We start from the raw sequence: 21,134 nt of genomic DNA, 5'->3' as shown, positions 1-21,134 counted from the left end.
ACCCCCCCTTTTTTTTTTTTTTTCCACTTGTTAAAGAACATCACAGTTTAGTACCCTGGGTGAGAACTCACCCTTCACTGAAATGGATTTATATGCCTATTCTCAGAAGGTTATTGTTTTACTAGGATTTATGTGCCATACTTCAGTGTTAATTGTGGATTACTCTCATTACTTTGCCTTTTATCAGAAATAGGCTGTACTTTAGCAATCATATTATCCAGACTTACGTGCAGCATTCACACATCTGTGGTTTAACCCACAGCCGTGATATTTCACAAAGTAAAGGGGACAATGAATAGGATTTAGCTCTTGGATTAACAGTCAGTTGAGGGCTGGCCATTACAGTCAGTGGAGCCCAGAGAGTAAATCAGCAGACCTAATATAGGGGTCTTCTTTAGGGTGAGTTTTCTACACTCAGTGAAGCGGATTGATTGATCTCTGTTGATAGCAGGATCTTAGAGCACACAGCCAGCCAGCCAAATTTAGACCTCCATTTGGGTGTCTTAATCCGCAAATGGAACCCTGCGTTTCACTGTGCCAGAGCTTCCCAAGACCTTACGCTTGCCCTGCAAGCCTAACACCCAGGTGGACTTTCTGAATCTGCTTAGTTATTCTACCCAGTAAAGGCCTGCTCCATCATCTATAATCAAGAAATGCCAGATCAGCAGAGAGAGAAGCACCTAAAACCCAATTCAGGTCTCTGGTGGCTGAGCCACCCGCTGAAGGGGTGTCTCCTCCATTGTCTGTGCAAGTGTCTGAGGCCCCTCAGCACAGTGCCAACAGATAAAAAATGAATGTGCACCTCAGACTTTTTGCAAATAAGCCTGGCTGTTCAGCACAATCCAGAAGAAATAAGAGTATGAAAAGGTTAAACTCAAAGTCTGTCTAACCAATTTGATTTCATAGTCCATTCTGCTGTGAGTCACTCCTGGTAGGTCATTTCCACAGCCTTCCCAAGTGTTTTTGCTCCTGAGGAGAGGAGGAATTAATCCTTATCGTGGCTGGACCTCAATACCGGTTTGTCCTGGTTTTGTCTGGGATAATTTTTCTTCTTAGTAGCTAGAATGGTGCTGTGTTTTGGAATCAGCACAGGATTTGGTATGACAAGAACGCTGATAATACAGTGATGTTTACAGTTGTTGCTAAGAGATCAAGGTCCTCCCAACTCACCCTGTCCTGCCCATGTGCAGGTGTACAAGAAACTGGGAGGGAGCACGGCCAGAGCACTGGACCCAGACTGGTCAATGAAATATTCCATATCATGTAACATCATGCTCAGTATATAGAGAAGGGGCAGTCAGGAACAGGGGGGATTCTCTCGCTTCTGAGATTGTGGTATTGGGATCTTGGGTTTTTTTTCAGGTTCGCTAGCCAGGAAGATGCTAGTTATCAGTTGGTGGGTGATGAACAATTGCATTGTGCATTACCTGTTTCTGCTTTCTATTATTGTCATTGTTTTATTTCAATTATTAAACTGTTTTTATCTCACCCAATGACCCCCTACCTTTACCCCTCCAATTCTTTCCCCCATCTCCCAGGAAGGAGGTGAGCAAGTGGCTGTGTGGTGTTTGGCTGCCAGACAGGTCTAAACCATGACACTGTTCAATGACATTACTTGGCTAAGAACAAAAACAATTCTGTGAATTCAAAGGACAGGGCAGATCTCTGGTGGAGAAAGCAAATTCACTACCTTTTCAGATAAAATTCTAGGAATAAGCTTCCCCTCTTCCAAAAAAATACATTAGAAATATTATTTGTGTTCAGATATGTTTAAAGTAATACCAGTATAGAAATCTCACCTTTCTGCAAAATAAGAAAGCCATTTCGTCTGCCTAGCCCCAATGTACAGAAAATAGAATATTTCCACAATCCAAATACAAAGCAGCAGTAATAGTTTTGTTGATGTGTGAATTTCTTTTTAGCAGTTCTTTTAATGTTCTCTATGTGGCCCTGATAAATTTGAGGTAAGCAACATCTGTACCTGCATGCTGATTTGGGATCAGCTTGCTGCCAAGGAGAGTTCTCTGAAGTTAATGTTATCACTGGGGTACACATTTACTAGGTCTTTATGCTGCAGGCTGGTCAAAATGTTAAGAAAGGTAGGAAGCACTTTCAGAAGATGACTGTTCTGGAAATAGAATGTACAGTGGGTACTTGAAGCACAGAAAACAGTAAATTTGTTTTCCATATATTGTGTGCCCGAGGGCATTTGACAGTAAGAAAAAGCACTTGGAGAGATGGCTGGGATACTCTCAGAGAAAGCATTGTTTTTGTAGATTAGGAAAGCTCCTTCTTTGCTTCTGGAGAGCTTATCTACATCAACAGCTTTTCTTTCCCTTTAAAAGAATTTGGAAATTGTTTTTCAGATGAGCAAAAAACCTAAGAACTGAAGAGACAGTCAGGACATGATAAAAAAAAACACAAAAGAAAGATGTTCCTATTGAGAATTGTGAGAGCTAATTTCAGGCAGTGCAAAGGAAAGGTGAAGCTAAATAGAAAAGAAAATGGGAAGTCTTGGCAAAAAAAGAGCTTCTGTGCCAAGCAAGGAGGAAATGTTGGACATAAGCAGAAAATAAAGCTGTAGTGACTCGTGCATTGTACAGTTATGTGTAATGGCAGTGGATACGATGCTTTACAGATACTTCAATGAAATACTTCTTTTTGAAGAAGCAGTGGAGGCTATAATATCAAATACTCTCAACACAGAAATTGGAATGCTGCTATTCTTGGTTCAGCATGCATGTCTGCAAAGTTAGTGAAATCCTAGCCCAAAGAAAAAAGTGTTCACTAGATTCTTTTTGGCTCTGCACTTTTCTTCCATGGCTTCTCAAGTCAGGAGGGTAGCAAATGTGATACCCATCTACAAGAAAGGCAGAAAGGATGATCCAGGAAACTACAGACCTGTCAGTCTGACCTCAGTGCCAGGGAAGGTCATGGAGCAGGTCATCTCAAGTGCCATTAAAAGCCATATAATGGAAAACCAGGGGATCAGGCTGTCAGCATGGGTTTATGAAAGGCAGGTCCTGCCTGACAAACCTGATCTCTTCTACAACAGGGTGACCTGCTCATTGGATGAGGGAAAGGCTGTGGATGTTGTTTACCTTGACTTTAGCAAGGCATTTGACACCATTTCCCCCAGAATTCTCCTGGAGAAACTGGCTGCTCATGTCTTGGACGGGCACGGGCTTTGCTGAGTAAAAAACTGTCTGGATGTCCGGGCCCAAAGAGTTGTGGTGAAAGGAGTTAAATCCAGTTTGTGGCCGGTCACGAGTGGTGTCCCCCAGGGCTGGGTGTTGGGGCCACTCCTGTTTAACATCTTTATTGGTGATCTAGACGAGGGGATCGAGGGCACCCTCAGTCAGTTTGCAGATGACACCCAGCTGGGTGGGAGTGTTGATCTGCTCGAGGGTAGGGAGGCTCTGCAGAGAGACCTGGACAGGCTGGAGCCATGGGCTGAGCCCAACTGGGGGAGTTTCACTAAGGGCAAATGCTGGGGGCTGCCCTTGGGCCACAACAACCCCCAGCAGCGCTACAGGCTTGGGGAGGAGTGGCTGGAGAGCTGCCAGTCAGAGAGGGACCTGGGGGGGTGATTGACAGCCGGCTAAACAGGAGCCAGCAGTGTGCCCAGGTGGCCAAGAAGGCCAATGGCATCCTGGCTTGTGTCAGCAATAGTGTGGCCAGCAGGGACAGGGAAGGGATCTGACCCCTGTACTCGGCACTGGTGAGGCCGCACCTCGATTCCTGTGTTCAGTTTTGGCCCCTCACTACAAAAAGGACATTGAATGACTCGAGTGTGTCCAGAGAAGGGCAATGGAGCTGAGGCAGGGTCTGGAGCACAGGTCTTACGAGGAGCGGCTGAGGGAACTGGGGGTGTTTAGTCTGGAGAAGAGGAGGCTGAGGGGAGACCTCATCGCCCTCTACAGCTCCCTGACAGGAGGGTGCAGAGAGGGGGGGATGAGTCTCTTTAACCAAGTAACAAGCGATAAGACAAGAGGTAATGGCCTCAAGTTGTGTCAGGGAAGGTTTAGACTGGGTGTTAGGAAGCATTTCTATACAGAAGGGGTTGTTGGGCGTTGGAATGGGCTGCCCATCCCTGGAGGGGTTTAAAAGTAGAGTCAACATAGAGCTGAGGATCTGGTGTACTTGGGAACTGTCAGTGTGAGGTTAATGGTTGGACTGGATAATCTTCAAGGTCTTTTCCAACCTAGACGATTCTGTCTCTCTCCTAGAGAATAAATGTCAAACCAGTAGTTTTTCTGCATAAGGACATTGTTCCCATGTCCTGGGGATGACATATCAATTGAGGAAAGATTGTTCAGATGTAGGCATGTCAACATGACCATTTGGTCCTGTGTCTGATGTCATTCCCACATGACTTAGTATTCAGGTAGGTTTTAGGCATAGGTTAGTGCCATCTGATTGTAAGTCTCAATAGTAGAGGATCTTGGAAACTGATTTAACAGCGAAGCTTCTCCATGTTTAGATGACTTCTTGAAGCAGGGCCAGGGCATGCTCCTGCTTTACACCTTGAAGAACCCCTCCTTCCCAGAGTATGTCTTCAGCAGCGAGAGTGGCATCATGTGCTTGGACTTCAATAACGACCACCCCTACCTTGTGGCAGTGGGCTTCTATGATGGCAATGTGGCCATCTACAACCTGAAGAAGGCAACCTCCCAGCCCAGTTACAAGAGCAGTGCTAATTCAGGAAAGCACACAGAGCCAGTGTGGCAGGTAAGGGTCCTTTTCCTTTCCTCTAACTGGGCTTTTAATTGGGCTGAGTTTGGGCGCAGCAGGAAAAGTGCTGTGTAGGAAAATGTCTTGGCTTAATACATGTGTTAGCAATTGATTATGAAGTTGTATTTCAAGCTAATTCTGAAATACACAGAAAGGCAAAGCAACTGTATGAATCCTTGGTCCTCAACATTTAAGCAAGATTTGCTATAAACAATTATTTATCCTTTGTTTTCATTTTTATAAATGGCTTCTGTTTGGGGAGGAACTGATCTCCTCTCTATATGCCAGCATACAATGCTATTTATGTTCCAAATAGAAAATCACAGGGCACCAAGTGATGAGCAGTGAGTGAAACTCATATATCAGCCCTAAAAGAGGGCTCTGTTGGGTACAATAAACCCAGGGGCAGCTGCCTGTGGAATTAGCTGCCACTGGGATTCAAGACACACTACCTTGTAGTTGGTCTTGTGGTATTCTAGTGAATTAAGAATTGTGATGTATGGGTAATGTTTTTAAAGTAATGCCACTGTGGCATCTGTCGCAGAGAGTCACCAGATGGATGATATTGTGAAGGATTGGGGTGAATATGTTGCTACATCCAGCTAACTTTATAGTTATGTCTACAATGTAATATGAGTTAAGATTGGAGCGCTGCAAGGTATATGCGCTTCTGATTTCATGTATCGCAGTAACAGTGTGGCAGCACATATTTCAACAGGGTCTGTATGACCCTGTTGAGGTTCAGGGATGTGTATTTGGTTTGCTAGCCTGGGCCTTGTGTGTTGCTGCTGTTTACTATTGCTGATACCTGATTTAGGCTGCCTAATACAGTCATACGTGTAGGCACATGCGGCGGGCGGAGGAAGCAAGCAGCCGATTCAATGTGAATGATAGAGCAAGCTTCAACTTTATTGAGAGAAATCACACCTTATATAAGCAATCTACAATACACTACTTGTAACTCTATTGGATACATTTAAGAAACTATATTATAATATCTCAGCCATTGGGTACATCTAAAAGGTCACATTATAATACACCAGCCCCTCGTGGCATCTCTGGTATGCATAAACATCTTTCTTGCTGTGAACCTGCTTCTCTCCCAGGGTTGTTTCTCTTCACCCCCAAGGTCGTAGTGCGCCCCAACTTATCTCTGTGTTCTCACAACGATCCTCACCCGCACAACTGAGCCCTGGATCTTCATCCTAGTTTACATAACTGTACCCTGGGTTCTTTCCTTTGTTTACCTCAGGTGGTTGGGACCGACTTCTGCAGGGAGCTATGGCTGACCAGCTCCTGCAGGGAGCTATGGCCTTGCTCTTTGCAAGCCGTTCTCCAACAGGCACACTGTCAATGTTCCTTGTACTTTGGCACATGCCATGCATGGATTGTCCCCCAGCCATGGCTCCTTGTTATTGCATCTTCCAATAAAAGTCCAAGAAATCAAGGGATCCTGATGAGACTGCAGATGAATGTGGAATATGCCAAGAGCAAGACTTGGTGCTTGCTGCAGAAAGGTTATGCAAATGTAACATTTTAGAGGAGACCTGAATTTTATATTTGCTGCTTGTCTGTCCAAAGCTTTTTCTCTAGCAAACATTTTCAGTTCTTCTTACAGGTTAACATGGTACACCAGCCATGGGTTGTTATCACAACACAATGTGTCAGGCATGCACCCCCCACCCCCACCCCCCCTCCAAGCTTTTCCCACTGCCATTTAGGCTTCCAGTAAAAAAGCCTGACAAAATAGTAAGTCCTATGTGCAGCTTTTCATAGCCTTGCTGAAGCATGCTACAGGAGGTCAACAGTTGTTACTGCATACTATAGACCCCAGAATCCCAGATCATTTGTGCCCCAGATGATACTGGGAAGGACAGGGTGTGCTTAAAGCGTGTTATTAGTGACCTCATCCCTACGGACCAGAAGCAGGTATGTTTAGCAGTAGAAGCAGTCTGTAAGAGGCTTTTAGAGGTAAGTTTATGTGTACCACTTAGCCTCAATGTGGCTCAGAGGTGAAAAAAATCATTATGTACTCTAGAGAGATAGCACCAAAAAGGGGAGAAATTACCTCATAGATATGGATAGATGTAGGTATGAGTGGACTCTAGTCCCTGCTTGTTTTATTTTTAAAGGTTGAGTTCTGAGAATCATTATTCCTAGTTTTCTTCTGCTATTAAGTACCAATATTTTTAGTGAACTTTTCAGTTTTTGACTTGCTATGAAACTAGCGAGCAAGTAATAAGGTGAATGTACAGCAATCAGAAGAGGCTGGAAAGATCTAAACTGTAGGCATTTGTCAATATCAGCTAAAAGGTTTAGAAAATATTTTATCTGCATTTGATGGGAGGAAAAGGGGCATGGAGCACTATCTGTTAGGTTGAGACATTGGATTGTTATTCCTCATTCAGCATTAAATGATTCTAGAAAGTGATGCCTTTTTTCTTGTATTTAGTTCAAAGACATTCTATTCTCCCCTGCCAACACCCAACTAGTCTGAAGCCTGGTCTTTGTCTAGACCACCCGGTGCAGTCCTCACTTCTGTAGAGACTGCAAGCCCATGGCTTTGAAGATCAATTAGAAAAGTAACAAAGTTCTCCCGGACAATTAGGAGCCTTTGTTCTCTGTACTGCCTGGCTCCTTCCTTTTGAAACAATACAGCTCTTTCACAAGGGAAGCAAAATGGGAAGTGAGTAAAGCAGGCTGACAGCTCTTTTCTTGTGGCATTTCATCTTCAGTGACTTAGTGATATTTCAGTAAGTTTGCATAAAACAAAGCTGATGTAACATAGCCCATTATTAAGAGAAAAATGGAATAATATAAATTTTCTAATTCTGTTACCTAAGAACACGTTGGTCTGCCTGATACCGTTTCTCGTATTTTTAAAGGGCTTAGCAATGTCTTCTTACAGATTTGACAATTGTCTTCCATGCATTAAGTGCTACTACACTAACTAATGGAAAATTCTGCCTCGTTTTATATTATACATGTCTAATTCCTTATTAACAATTGATTAACATCCAAAGCCAGAAAGGAATAGACACATACAAAGACATGTGAATGTATATGTGTGCAGTGCAATGAGGCTAAATACACCACGGAAACCTTAGGTCTAATAGGAACATAAAACTAGAAATAGTCTCCCAGGTCATTGAATTCAGGTCTCTGCCTTTGGCTGTGAGCATCAGCTTAAAAGGAGTCAGCTCCTGAGAAACTGTGTCAAACCTGTCATGTTCTGCTGGGTAAAAGCCTATGTGGGGTTAAGCCAACGCCACTTCAATAAAAATAATGCTCCAAATAGTCAGCAAAATTGTCACACTCCCATTGTCTCCAGCACTGAGTACTCCTAGACAGCAAGTCCATGGACAGGGTATCTAAGTCAATGTCTCAATCCCATGGCTTGGCTCTGAATGTTAATGGGGGTGCCCAAAGTGGGACAACTGGACTAGACTTTGGCACCAGAGCCCTGATTCGCAGAAAAAGCCTCTACAACTCGAATAGAGTTATAAAGCAGGTACGTTTACTCCAGCCGGGGTGCAAGAGGATCTCTCCACAAAGCTTGCACTCCCACCGCACATTTTACCAAAAACTCATAGTGTGGATATCCATATTCATTGGATTACATAACACAACATACATATGCATGAGTAGGGCTGGGTTAGTTTGAAAGAATGGTGTCAGCAGTTTATGTTCTCTCTGCACCTGCTCATTGCCTCCTGGTGGTTGTCTCCTGGGGGCTTTGGGAAGAAAGCTCGTTGTCTTTCTCACCTTGTTTTTTCCCTGGAGCATGCGCAGATTCTCTTGGCCAATTTCTTGAATAACAAGAGTGTTTTTCAGATGGTTTACTTTCTATCCTAAGAGAACGAATAGAACTTCTACCGTTCATATATGGCTATCTTTACTCATTAGCAAAATTCCAACTTGTTGGGATACACCTGTTCCTCAAGGACAAAACCATAATATTTTGCAGAACATTATAGTTCTTGGTAAATTTTCACAGTGAACTGCTTTGTTTTGATGAACACAGTAGTCCTTGGTAAAATTCCATAGAACTGGGCAAGCAGGATTCTCAGCAATATTAAAAATACTATAAGTAATACTATAACTTGCTATAAGTAAGTAAATAAGTTGCTAAGCAGTTTTCTATAAGCAAATAAGTAAATAATCTCAAAACAAGTAATCATTTCTCTGTATCAGCCCACACGAGCAGTTTCCTCTGGGGAGGAGCTCTCAGCACAGAGCCTCTACCTTTGCCAGCCTTTGAGCTTTGTTCTTACTTTCTTCCTTCTTTTTAAAAAATATTAGGGTTTGTTTACAGTTGAGAAGAGTGCTTTTTTCTTACCTTTCATCACTGGGATATACTAAATATCTTAGGTTTGAAGTGTTTGGAAGCTCAGTTCAGAAACAGGGATTGATGACTGAAACTATCTGCTGTGTCAACGTTTGTTTCTGCTGTTCAATCTCCCTTCTAAAACACATCTTATTCAACAGATTTGTTTCCACTGTGTGCTTCTAGTTTGCTTTCACATCAAACCAAAAGGACGTTATTTCTGCTTGCTGCTGGGACTGGTACAGAGCCAGTACTGCTGCAGAGACTTGGAAAGATTTTTTTTTTTTAACTTGCTCACTATCAGAATTACTGACTAAATTCCCACTGCAGAGTGTTGACCCTAAAATCTGCAAAGGGAACATTTCTTTTGGCTGTGCTTAGAGCAAATCTCATCTGTGGTACGTTTGCCCATGGGCTCAGTGTGATTTGGAATTACTATGGAGAGATCATTGGTTAGAAAAGCAGCTTGGTTCATTGTTAATTTACTGAAGCTGATCTGCCCTCCCTGAGAAGCTGATACCATGGAGCTTCAGATGGAATCCTGAAAGAATTATTTTCTGCCTTATATTCATGCATGGGAGGAGAAAGGGCTGGCCACTGCTTGCTAATTCTTCACCAAATGCCATTCAGGTTAAATGTGATGCTTGTGCTTGGGACAAAAAGGACGAGGCAGGATGGTAATAGTCTGCAAACTGCAAAATGAAACTAAGGGGAGTGTCAGCTCGCAGAATAGTTTCCCAGTAGAACTTGTGGCAGTTCTATCTCAAATGTAAACCAGATAAAACACACCTGAGAATTGCTCACTGGAGTTTGCCCTGTAATTGTGTGATCTCTTCTCCATCTCTGCTTTCTGTGTTCTAATCTAAGTTCTTAAATAAGTCTACATTGAATCTTGGCAGTTCATGAAGCTACCTCAGATGCACTGAGGTCTTGTTTTGCTGATGGAAGTAAATGAGTTCAGTTACAGAATCACTTTAAAGTCAGCATGACCTGCTGTTCTTCATCCCACTCCATGCTGCTGGGCACAGATCCACAAAAAAAAAAAGAAAAAAAAAAAAAGGCCTTTCCAGGAAGCTGATTGTATTTGCTATACTTAGGAGAAAAAAAAAAAAAAAAAGCATTTTATTCATAATCCACTGTCATACCAGAACATTGTTACGCTTCTGATGACGGGCAGTCTCCTAAATCTGTCATCTGCAGTCAGACAAACAGATTTTGCAGCTTGTGTTGCCTCTGAGATGTTACTGCTTCACATAATATTTTGTTCCTTTGGCTTCAGGCAAACAAAGAGCTTGATGCAAAGGAAATAAAAGAAAAAGACTGAAGGTTGCTATCAAGGTCAGAATAAAGATCAGCTGTCTCAGAACAGGCTCAATGCTCTCCCTGTTGCCTTCACTGCTAAGGAGCATAAAATAGGTGTTAACTGGGGGTAGTTCAGTGAAAAAACCTCATTCAACTCTGTAAGGGTACTGCTAGGAGATAACTCCAGAGGAGAAACCGAAATCTGGAGAATAAAGAACGGGAGCAGAAACCTGAAACCGAGGAGGCTGGACCTGAGAAAAGGATGAGGAGCATCAAGATGCAAGCTGACATGTGGGAGAATGTAGCCTGAAGGAGTAATAGAGCAGAAACCTGGTGGTTTAATTTAGCACAAAATCTCTAGAGTAATGCAAGCAAACTGCATCTCTCATACTAGGTCAGCGCAATGTCTGCGCAGAGGACGTTCCTCTCTAGCCAGCCCCAGCTTTCTACTACTTTTTTCTTGCTACCAACCCTGCTTTGCATACTTGGCCCAGTGCAAACAGGGCAAAAAGTCTAATTAACTCCTGATATCTCAGGAGTAAAGGATGCCACTGTATCCTCACCAGAAAGGTCACCTCAGTCACTCAGCACAAGGCCCAGAACTACAGAGGAGTGGAAAGGACATCCATGGCCCAGCCAGGGTGCCTCTGGGGTCCAGAGACCTCAGTCTGTCAGAGGCTTCCTGGCTGAAGCAATCCTTAGCTGCAGTCCTGCTGCCTACACTGAATTCTGTGTCCAGTATCAGGCTGTTGCATCATCAGCAGTTGCACTGGACTGTTGAGGACCTGACACTGCCCTCCTTTCTGCAGCACCATGTCATGATTTAAACCTGGCTGACACCCAAACACCACATAGCTGCTCACTTAGGGAGGTCATAGGTTGATGTAAAAACAGTTTAATAACTGTAATAAAATAAAACAATAACAATAATAGACAATACAAATGGGTAATATACAACGTGACTGCTCACAACACACAAGCTGATACCCAGCCTGTTCCCAGCTAGCGATCCTGAAAAGAAAAAAAATCCCAAAAGCGCAATCCCAGAGGTGAGAGAGAACCCCCTCCTTCCTGGCTAACCCTCATCTCTATACTGAGCAAGAGGCTACATGATAGAGAATATTCCATTGGCCAGTTTGGGTCCGGTGCTCTGGCCGTGCTCCCTCCCAACTTCTTGTGCACCTGCACACAGGCAGGACAGGGGGAGTTGGAAGGACCTTGATCTCTTAGCAACAACTGTAAACATCACTGTATTATCAGCGTTCTTGTCATACCAAATCCTGTACTGAATCCAAAACACAGCACCATTTAGCTGCTAGGAAGAAAAGTTAACTCTATCCCAGCCAAAACCAGGCGAGGCATTTAGTGGCCTACAAACATCCGTCGTGTGTTTGCTCCCTTGTCCTCTCCTGGAAGGAAGCATGGCAGGAAGGGCTGTGCTTGAGAATGGTTGCCATATGCTTGCTGTAGAAAGCGGGGTCAAGATCGACAGCTTTCTGTTTGTCCTTGATTTCTGGGAGAGCTCATTGCAGAGTCACAGCCCTTCTGGAGGAGATCCTGACTCCCACAGAGTCAAATTTCACCATTTTTTGGAAAGCCTCTGCTGAGCCACAGAAATTCATCCAGAAGCTTTGGGCTCATCTAGACATGGTGGAAGTGGCAGAAAGTGCAAGACACTGCTGTGGCAGAAATCCTGGACAAAATCTTTTGCAGCTTGTTTGTACCTTGTTCAAAACATTTTGGACAATTTTTGAGCTAGATTAATGTTAGACAAGCTAAGTGTCCAGATGCTTCTTCCTAAGTATCTTTGACAATAATGAACAAAATCCCTGATCTTTTAATTTCGATGTTGTATGTTTTGAGATGGTATCAGAATGCACCTTCTTGTGATTCAGTTTCTGTAGTGGTTATTTTTAAATTGTGCTTTGGGTATGAATTCTTGTGGGTTAGGAATTCTCTTGCAAAGCATCCCTTGCAGATCATGTAACGTTTGTCTGAAAAGGAGCTTTTTCTGCTTTGATGCTGCTTTTCCCTCTATACTTCATACAGATGCTGAACTTACTTTCTGCCTCCTGTTCTCACTGCTGCTTGCTAAATAGTTTCTCTTCTGGTGCTGTATTGTTCTTGTCCTTCCTCTTCCTTTTACTTAAGATCCAAACCATCTTATCGTGGGTTTTCAGGTTGTTTATTTCTTTTCTGGTGTCTGCAAGCAAAGTATAAGTAATTTTCTTTGCCTTTTAATTGTACTGGTGATACTTTGTGGAGAAAACTTCATTTATAAAATTTAAGAGCCCCTGAAGGGCTTGGGATGTTGGAAAATGTTTGCCTAAGGTTTAAAAGGGCAGAGAAGCTGTAATGCATTTGTTTGGATGCTTGGATCTTTGTGACTTTACAGCAGTCACAAAAGTTAACTAAATATTTAATAGCAATCAGGAAACTATGTTGAATCTTAGTGGAAAAAAAAATATTTCTTTGCTGGTCTACAAAATGTGGCTGCTGATTGCTGGATCTTCAAAATAGGTGTAGAAAGCGTATGGACTGGATAGGTCTTAATGGCACTGATGCAGCCTGTGAAACAACAGAGTGCTCCCCTGAAGAGGACAAAACAGAGATGAGAGAGCAATAAGGGCAGAGATAGAGGCAAGCTGGGCAGGGATGGTGCAAGCAAGGTCACACAGATACACAACAAGATGTGAGGAGCCAAGGCAGGCCACGGCTCCACCCTTCTCCCATCCCTGGTGCCATGGTGAGCTGCCACTGCTCAGCGCAGTATCTGGGACCCTCAGCACCCGGCAGGCCCTGGGGCCATCTCTCCCCATCCCTGCTGCAAGCCCGCTCGATCCTGTGATGATGGGAACCTTCTGTCAGGCACATTGCATATGCTGTCTCTGATTTAGCAGCATCAGACAGCTTGGGGATTTGGATGCGAGCCTGCCTGCCCTGTGTGTCTGCTTTCCCTGCACACAGAGTGCAGAACTTCATATTTTGTCTGTAAATTGGAAATCTTGCTCAATGAGCACAGTCAGAATTGAAACCAAGACCTGTGAATTGCAATTGGTTAAATACCCCTGAGCTTAACTGGCCTCTGGCACCCATCACTCAACTGCACGCTATGTCTGACATGGGAACACTGCCACTGGCGGGACAATCAGGTAAGAGTCTAATGTATGGTTCCTCACTCCGCGACTGTTAACATACCAGCCTGATAAATACAGTGGGAGGTGCTGTGAGGGGAATAAGCAAGCTGATTCCTGGTGAAAGGCCGTACAAAGCAGAGCATCTGAATCCCAGCAGGAAGAAAACAAACTGAAGTAGGACCAGCCTTATCCAGTGCTATTTATAACTGAGCTCTGCTTCCTCCAGATAAATCTGAGTCTCTGAAGCATGAGTGATGCACAAGCCCCAGGCTGGGCCTTTGCCCTGCATCAGTGATGCTCCCGTGGCGATGCTCTCTGCTCAGCTCACTGCTGAGTCCTCCCAGTATTGCCAAATGTGCTCTTTGGTAGGAGATGTTTTGCTACTTTTTTTGTGCACCCCAGATTTGTGGGTGATGTGTGAACACACTGATGCGGTGGAATGATTCTTTTCTCCTGTCTCCTGATCTTGCACCCTTGAGTTCATCGGTGCTCAAGAGATAGTGCCTGGGGCTGTGAGTCCCAAGAAGGTACCACCAAAGTGGAGGTCACTTGATCTAGCTGTGGGAGAGAAGTGATTTTCGGAAAAGGAGTGTTTATGGGGCTAAATATTTATTTATTTTACAGTGTGTCCTTGTTGCTGCTGAACACATTTATTTTCCCATGTCGATCAGGAAGCTTTCAAGGACTTTGGAGGAGAAAACCCCACTAATGCTTGTAGTAAAGCTTGCAAGTAGCCATATGCTGCTAGAATGAGAGAATGCATTTGTAAATTTTTTAGATGGGAAGTTCCTGCTATTGTCTGTAGCAGGATGAGCCTGGTATTTGTTGGCATCCATGAATAAAGCCATCAACAAGCCTCATGCCCATGACACAGGGGACTGATGGCCTGCGGTCAAGAGCTGCTCCAGGAGCACCCAAGCATTACTGTGCAGCGTCTTCTGTTCCAGGGTGTTTTGAAATGTTTTTGGTTATCATACCAAACAGTTCTTCTTTCTACATTCTGCATCCTTTCTTGGTGAGATATGGTCCTGCCAAGCTGGCTGCCTTGGATGCTGCCTAACTTCTTTGTAGATGAAGCAACTCCTTTCATTTCAATACCTGTATACTGTTACCAAGCCTCTCAGCCACCCTGACCCTCCTAACTGGCATGTTTATTATCAGCAAAGCTGTGTTACACAAAAAGACAGTACTTAAAGTCAGGAGACATCTAAGAAAATCTCTACTTCTGCTTCAAATGGATTGGCAGGGAGTACCTTAGGTAAGAGCTACTCATTAAAGTTGTAAGAGAGGTGAAGGAAGCCCAAACTGACCAGAAGGCATTGGGATTTTTGCACATTTTGACATTCACCCCCTGTCTAAACCATTTCCTCTCCAATGCAAACAGTACAGCCAAGTATCTAAATATTACTGGTTTACCTTTAGGAAGAGTTGGTCCTTGCAGACCTTATTTTTTTAATGGCTTCTGTCATGGGGGTAAGTTAACTTCCTAAGCACTTTGAACTGATCCATTCTGTCTTGTTGCATGATTTTACAGCAAAATATCAACAAATTTTTCTACAAAGAGCAAAATAGCATTGAGAACCCGCCTTTGCTTAGCAGCTCCCTTATCTGCAGATTACTGTCATAGATGAAACATTTGCATTTAAAAGAAAACCCAGATTTTAAGATAGGAACAATTTGCAATGATTTTATTTTAAAGTTTTTATATATATGTAAATCAAAGTAGTTTTTATATCTCTCCATCAGCTTTTACTCACACTCAAAAGACTTGTCTGCTGTACAAAGCAGTCTCATCTATTGCAGCAAATGAAGCAGTCACAGTGTGGTTTGAACATGACATGCAATAAATTTGTGAGAGGTGAAACTGAATTTAAAATCAGACTGAACCTTACTTTCTGGAACTGGGGAACTGTTGGTGAATCACAAAAATGAGAACTGGCAGAGGCCTTGAGAGTGTCCTCTTCTTCCCATCATGCCATCACAGACATGTTATCATTCCTGAAGTCCTTTCTTCAAAATGAGATTGCGCAGGCTATCTGTATTCACCAGTACTGACAGACTGGAGTCATCATTACCTTCTATGTCTTACATAGTACACACCTCTTAATGCATGTGGAAAGGATTTCTGTAATTCCCCCACCCCTCCAGCAGTATCACTTTGCTAATTCCTGCCCCAGCCTCTGATCCTCTTCTGCACTACTGTCACTTAGCCAGAAATTCCCTAATTTCTAGATGTTTACATGCTTTCTTCTTCCCGTCTGTGTCCCTCTGCACTTGTCTTTATCACAATTCACTTTATCATTTTTGGGCTATGTCTCCAGTTTGTCAAGTTAACTTTGAGTCCCAATCCTAAAAGAATCCTGTCTAAACTGTGTAATCTGCAAATATTCTGTGTATTTTGCAATCCACTATACCACTTACTAATGAAAATATTGAATAGAACTGGACCCAGGACAGTCCCATGTGGGAATTTTCTAGAGATATTCTCCCAAGTGGTCAGAAAATCACTGAATATAACTCCTGAAAATTCATTTTCAATCACTCATCCACTTCACAGTAATTCCATCTAGACCTTTTCTTAGCTTGCTTCTGAAAACATCACAGGGAGTATGCCAAAAGCCTTACAAAATTAAAGGTAAATCACATCAACTCCTTCCCTTTAATCCTTTAGACCCATTACCCTGCCAGGGAAGGAAATAAATTTTGTTTGATAAGATCTTTCCTTGACAAGCCCATATTCACTGTTCCTTATCTTCTTACCCTGTACATATGTATGGATGACTTAATATTTTTTTCCAGCTCTCAGTGTTCAGCGTTAGACTGATTGGTCTACAGTCCTTTCGCCTATCCTTCAAGACAAGTTTTGTTTTGGGTTTCCTGGGGGCATTTTTGCCCTGTTCCTATCCTCCAGGACCTCTCCTGTCTTCTAGTTTTCATAGATAACTACTAATGATTCAGAGATCCCTTCAGCTGCTCCCTTAAGCACACTAGGCTGAATTTCATCAGGCCTTGCAGAGTTGGATATATCTGTCTTATCTCAGATTCTGGCCTGTGCTCCTTAAAGTTAATTTTGTTAAATGTCTACTTACAATTTGTCTTTTTATATGGCACTGAAAGAAGAAAGGCCTTGATACTTCTGCTTTGCCTGTGGTTTGTCATGGGATCTGCCTGCCTCCTTGTAAACAATAAATGGGCTCTAACAGGCAGACGCCCAGATGAGCCATTCTGGGATATCTGATTTTGGCTCCACTGGCCTCCTGGACCAAAAAGTCACTTTCCCCCTAAAAGAGAGTCTCTAACTTCATTCCCATGAAGGTGTGTCCCCCTTCTTGTGAAAATTGCTTTTCTCCGTGAAGTTTCTGGATGTGCAAAGACCCTTGAGTCTGTCAGTGACAGCCCAGCTCTCCCCGTATGGCAGGCCTGATTCTTCCTCTGGGGGGTGGCGGCTCCTCTTTAGTTGTGGCTCGAACTGCGGGAACTGTATTAGGTTAATGGTTGGACTAGATGATCTTCAAGGTTTTTTCCAACCTAGATGATTCTGTGATTCATCCATTCACTGTGCTTTTACCAGCACCATTTTTAGAGCTCAGGGATGTGGATGGGGGTAGGGACTAGGCTTTCACAGCAGGGCTTCTGTGAACAAAATCAAGGACTAATGTCTGCTATGGTTGACTAAATTTTTTTTTTTTTGAGGTCTTTCTTTCTTGCTCGAAGTTTCACAGCAGAAATGCTGCCTTCTTCCCAGTGTAATAGACAGGAATGATAAAAATCCCTGACACAAACCAGGATTCTCTTTCGCTGAGCATGCTTCACAGAACAGGAGCCCTTTATGCTGTATCCTGCCATTCTGACTCCAAGACAGACATACTGGTCACCCCATGATTCTGGTTCCCCTCATTGAGGGACGAACTGCGCCTTACCATGGCTCCTCCCTGCCTGCCTGCCTGCCTGGGTTTACCTTTGGCAGGAAGACCAGACCCGCACACAGTCAGGGCACAGCCAAATCTTCTCCTGCCACAGTGGTGTCATATGGCCGAAGTGCACTCAGGACCTAGGAGCTCCTTATCCCCTTATATAGTTAGACAAATAGGCTGACTGGGCTGCTTTGACCTAAATCTTGGAGTTAGCTGTCTGCACTCAGTTATCACAGCTCTTTAAAATCTTCATTATTGCCTCAAGTCAAAGTGAGTCATCTGGATTTAGCTCACATTTTGCTTTTATCCCAAATAACCATGGTGAAGAGTGAAGCTTTCTGTCTTCCTTCTTCCCACGTCCACATAGGACAACTTGAACTGCTGTCCAAGTTAGTGCTGGGGATTCCAGACACTGCCCTGCTCCTCACCTCTAAAACTTGCTCTACCTGTCTCTTGCTGCATAAAAAAAAATGCTGGAGTTACTTTGCATGGGAGTGAAGTAGTCTATGCTTTCTAGGTGACCAAGTGAATAATTTTTTTGGGTCTTTTGTGAATGATTGCAGGAGAGCAGGCTTGCTGTACTACTCCAGGTGCCTGGCCTTGGATACACTTCTGATAGCAGGCGGAGGATCCTTAGTGATGTGGCAAGGAACACTTACAGTGCCAGGCTAGAGTGTGTGGTAGGCAGCAAACAAAGAATAGTTGGCAATGTCCTTAATGGAGGGCATTTGGGGACTTTATTGTAGAAGCACTACTTTGTCCCAGCAGCAAGGAGGGACAAACTATTTGCTCCAGCAGAACAGAAAGTCAGCAGGCTCAGGATCAGCTGGCTGTTTTAGGAGACTTTCACCACAGCAGATCCCTTGGGCAAACAGCAGAGGCAAGTGACACAGGGAGGGGAATAAACAAAAAAATGACAATTTGTCACTGACAGAAGAATGTGAAAAATTTCTTCTCTGCTGGTAATGACTTGATGTTTCCGGATGCTGTTCTGCTGAAAGTTGCTGTCAGGAACCAACAAGAAACACATTTGGAGGTGACGGAGCGAAGAAATGAGAACTGCTTTTTAGCTCAGTTCAGAGACTGTTGTAGGGGAGCCCAGGAGAGTATTTGCACCAGAGCATAGGAGAGATCAGCTTGGGAAAGATGTGTCTAGATGAGTCTAGATGTGACCTATGGAGCAATTTATCTAGTTCAGCACTTTGTCAAGAGCCCTCAGCATGGTGTGGAGGCAGACTGAAAAACAGAATAGCAGCAAAATGGAGAAAGTACCCTCTACACAGACTAAAGGTGCTTGCTGTTGGACTAACACAACCAGGTTTGGATGGGTACTCCTGGTTGGAGTTTGCTCTGTCTGCTTTTGCAAGCATCCACACTGTGTTCATCTGTCAGCTTGTCACCTGGGCCATGTGATGGATGCAGCCAAACTGCATCCATGAGAGCTTGTGCCCTTACTAAATCACCTCTCTTCTACCTTGACAGAGCCCCAGAGCTCTGCTGGCCCTTTGTTTTGGGCCAGCTTGTGCATAAACAGTCTAGGTTTTGGCAGTGGGTTTGTGTCTGTGCTTTGCTGCCCTGGCAGGTGCAGCTGGTGTGAGCTGAGGGAATCCTCTTGCTGTGTTTGCATGCTTGGTCAAGGAGCAGATGTCTGCCTTGAGTAAAAGTCTTCAGCCAGTGTGACTGTAAGAACAAATAGCCAAATCTCCCTGCTTAGCCCTGTGTGCAAAACGTGTGGAGAAAACAAGGTGACTGGGAGAGCCCAGAAGGACCAGGAAGCACCTGTGCTCCTGTGATGCACAGCTGGGATCCTACAAGAGTCTGAGGCTCTGTTCATTTATGGAGCCAGATGGGTGAACTCCCTGAGCTGCTGAGCTGGGCATAATGTCGAGCTCTCCGAGGGGCCCATATGATTGCATCTAGTGCGTAGCAGTGAGTAACAAAGAAACTCCTGAAGCACAGAAACAAGGAGGTGTGTCTAAAGGTGAGTACTAGAGAAAAACACGAAGACAAATTAATACAGAGAAGTGGAGGTGCAAAATTAGCTGTGATTATCCTGGGTTGTAAAAGGGAAGGGAAAATATTTAGGAAGTATATTAGAAGCTAAAAGAATGAAGAATATAGACTCATTAATAAAGCAAGCTTTCAGCTTGAGTAGTATGGAGAAGGATGAAATTTTGATACTGTATTGTTTAATCTTACAGTAAGTGAGACTTGCTGCTTAGTATGATTAATGCAACAAGAGGATGAAAGCACAGATCAGAATAGGGAAATAGTATGTTAAAGAATATTTAGATGAGACAGGATCTTGCTCATCAGCAAGATCATCTTAAACATACCCTGGAGAAGTTAAAGAACTAACCAGAGCAATTTCAGACCACTAACAAGCATTTTAGGGAGTTTTGAGTCTTTATCCATTCAGGTCTTTAAGCAGAGGTTGGTGTTTATGTGCAAACCCATTTACAGCATCCAAGCTGATTGAGTACCTTGACTCAGAGGCAGGGCTGGGGAATGCTCTGGGGTGTGGAGGAATTATTAAAGTGATTACAGAATCATAGAATGGTTTGGGTTGGAAAGAACCTTAAAGATCATCTAGTCCCAACTCCCCTGCCATGGGCAGGGACACCATACATAAGTCTGGGTTGCTCAAAGCCCCGTCCAGCCTGGCCTTGAACACTTCCAGGGAGGGGGCAGCCACAACCTGTCTGGGCCACCTGTCCCAGTGTCTCACCACCCTCATAGTGAAGAACTTCTTCCTTATATCTAATCTAAATCTACCCTCTTTCACTTTAAAGCCATTACCCCTTGTCCTATCACTACATACCCTTGTAAAAAGTACCTCTCTGACTCTCTTGTAGGCCTCCCACAAGAAAGGATGAGGGGAAGCATCACTCTATGATTGCCTATGGACTCACACACGTTCACCTATCTGTGATGTGGGCAGACTGGAATATGATACATATAAAGTCTGTTGTCATCAATCCTAAAACACTTTTCAGTGATGCTTTGTTGTGGTAAGGCATTAGCTGTCTTTTTCTATCTGCTAAGCCACAGAAATGTGGTGTTCAGATCACAGCTAACCCTTGCAGGAGGTTAAAACCTTCGCGGGAACAAAAGCACAGACACCAATATGATGGTTGCTACTTGTTCAACTTATTAGCTGCACAATTGCCTTATATATGCTCCTTAAAGGGATCCACCTTAAGCATGGCTGTGTTTTGGTAACATTCTTTGGCATGTTTGATTGGTTCCCTATTCTTCCTGTACATCACGAGGTCTTCTGAGCACCTCTCCCTACACTTCTCCCTCCCCATGCTGTATAGCTATATTTGTAATAATTGAAGTGCTTGTTGTTCTATTTCTTCATATGTAGGGTTTTTTACTCCGTTCCCTTTTTCCTTTGCTTTCTCTTCATTCTTTTCCTGTATTCACCACAGCTGCTGCATGCTTCTCTGTAGTGCTTGCCCATACATTGGGTCTGGGCAAGATGGTTCATCTAGCGAAAGATCTGAGTAGCCAAAAGCCACAGAAAATCTGCAAAAACTTTTAAGAAGAAATGGTTATTTCAGGTTTTATACATCATGCAGGTATCCATTTAATTAAACCATCCTTTTCCACTGCTGCATACCCACGCCCAAACACTCTCAGCGACCAGCCTGATTCCCATGCCATCGCTCCCGGTTCCTTGATTTAAACCAAAGAATAGTTTTTTGTCGCCTGGGT

The 21,134-nt window shown here is 43.6% G+C and overlaps 1 protein-coding gene across 3 annotated transcripts in view; it reads left to right on the top strand.

The window, feature by feature from the left end:
• The window catches only part of DNAI1 (dynein axonemal intermediate chain 1), a 150,862-nt gene that overhangs the window by 57,397 nt on the left and 72,331 nt on the right, over positions 1 to 21,134 (top strand). For all 3 annotated transcript variants that reach the window (XM_026865439.1, XM_026865438.1, XM_026865440.1), the window contains one exon: positions 4,484 to 4,731. In XM_026865439.1, coding sequence (XP_026721240.1) covers positions 4,484 to 4,731 — 248 coding nt within the window. The remainder of the gene's footprint in view (positions 1 to 4,483; positions 4,732 to 21,134) is intronic.

The sequence above is a fragment of the Athene cunicularia genome (genome assembly GCF_003259725.1).
Source record: "Athene cunicularia isolate RWA chromosome Z unlocalized genomic scaffold, athCun1 chrZ_part1, whole genome shotgun sequence".
Classification (NCBI taxonomy): domain Eukaryota; kingdom Metazoa; phylum Chordata; class Aves; order Strigiformes; family Strigidae; genus Athene; species Athene cunicularia.
This window is presented reverse-complemented; position numbering and strand designations above follow the sequence as displayed.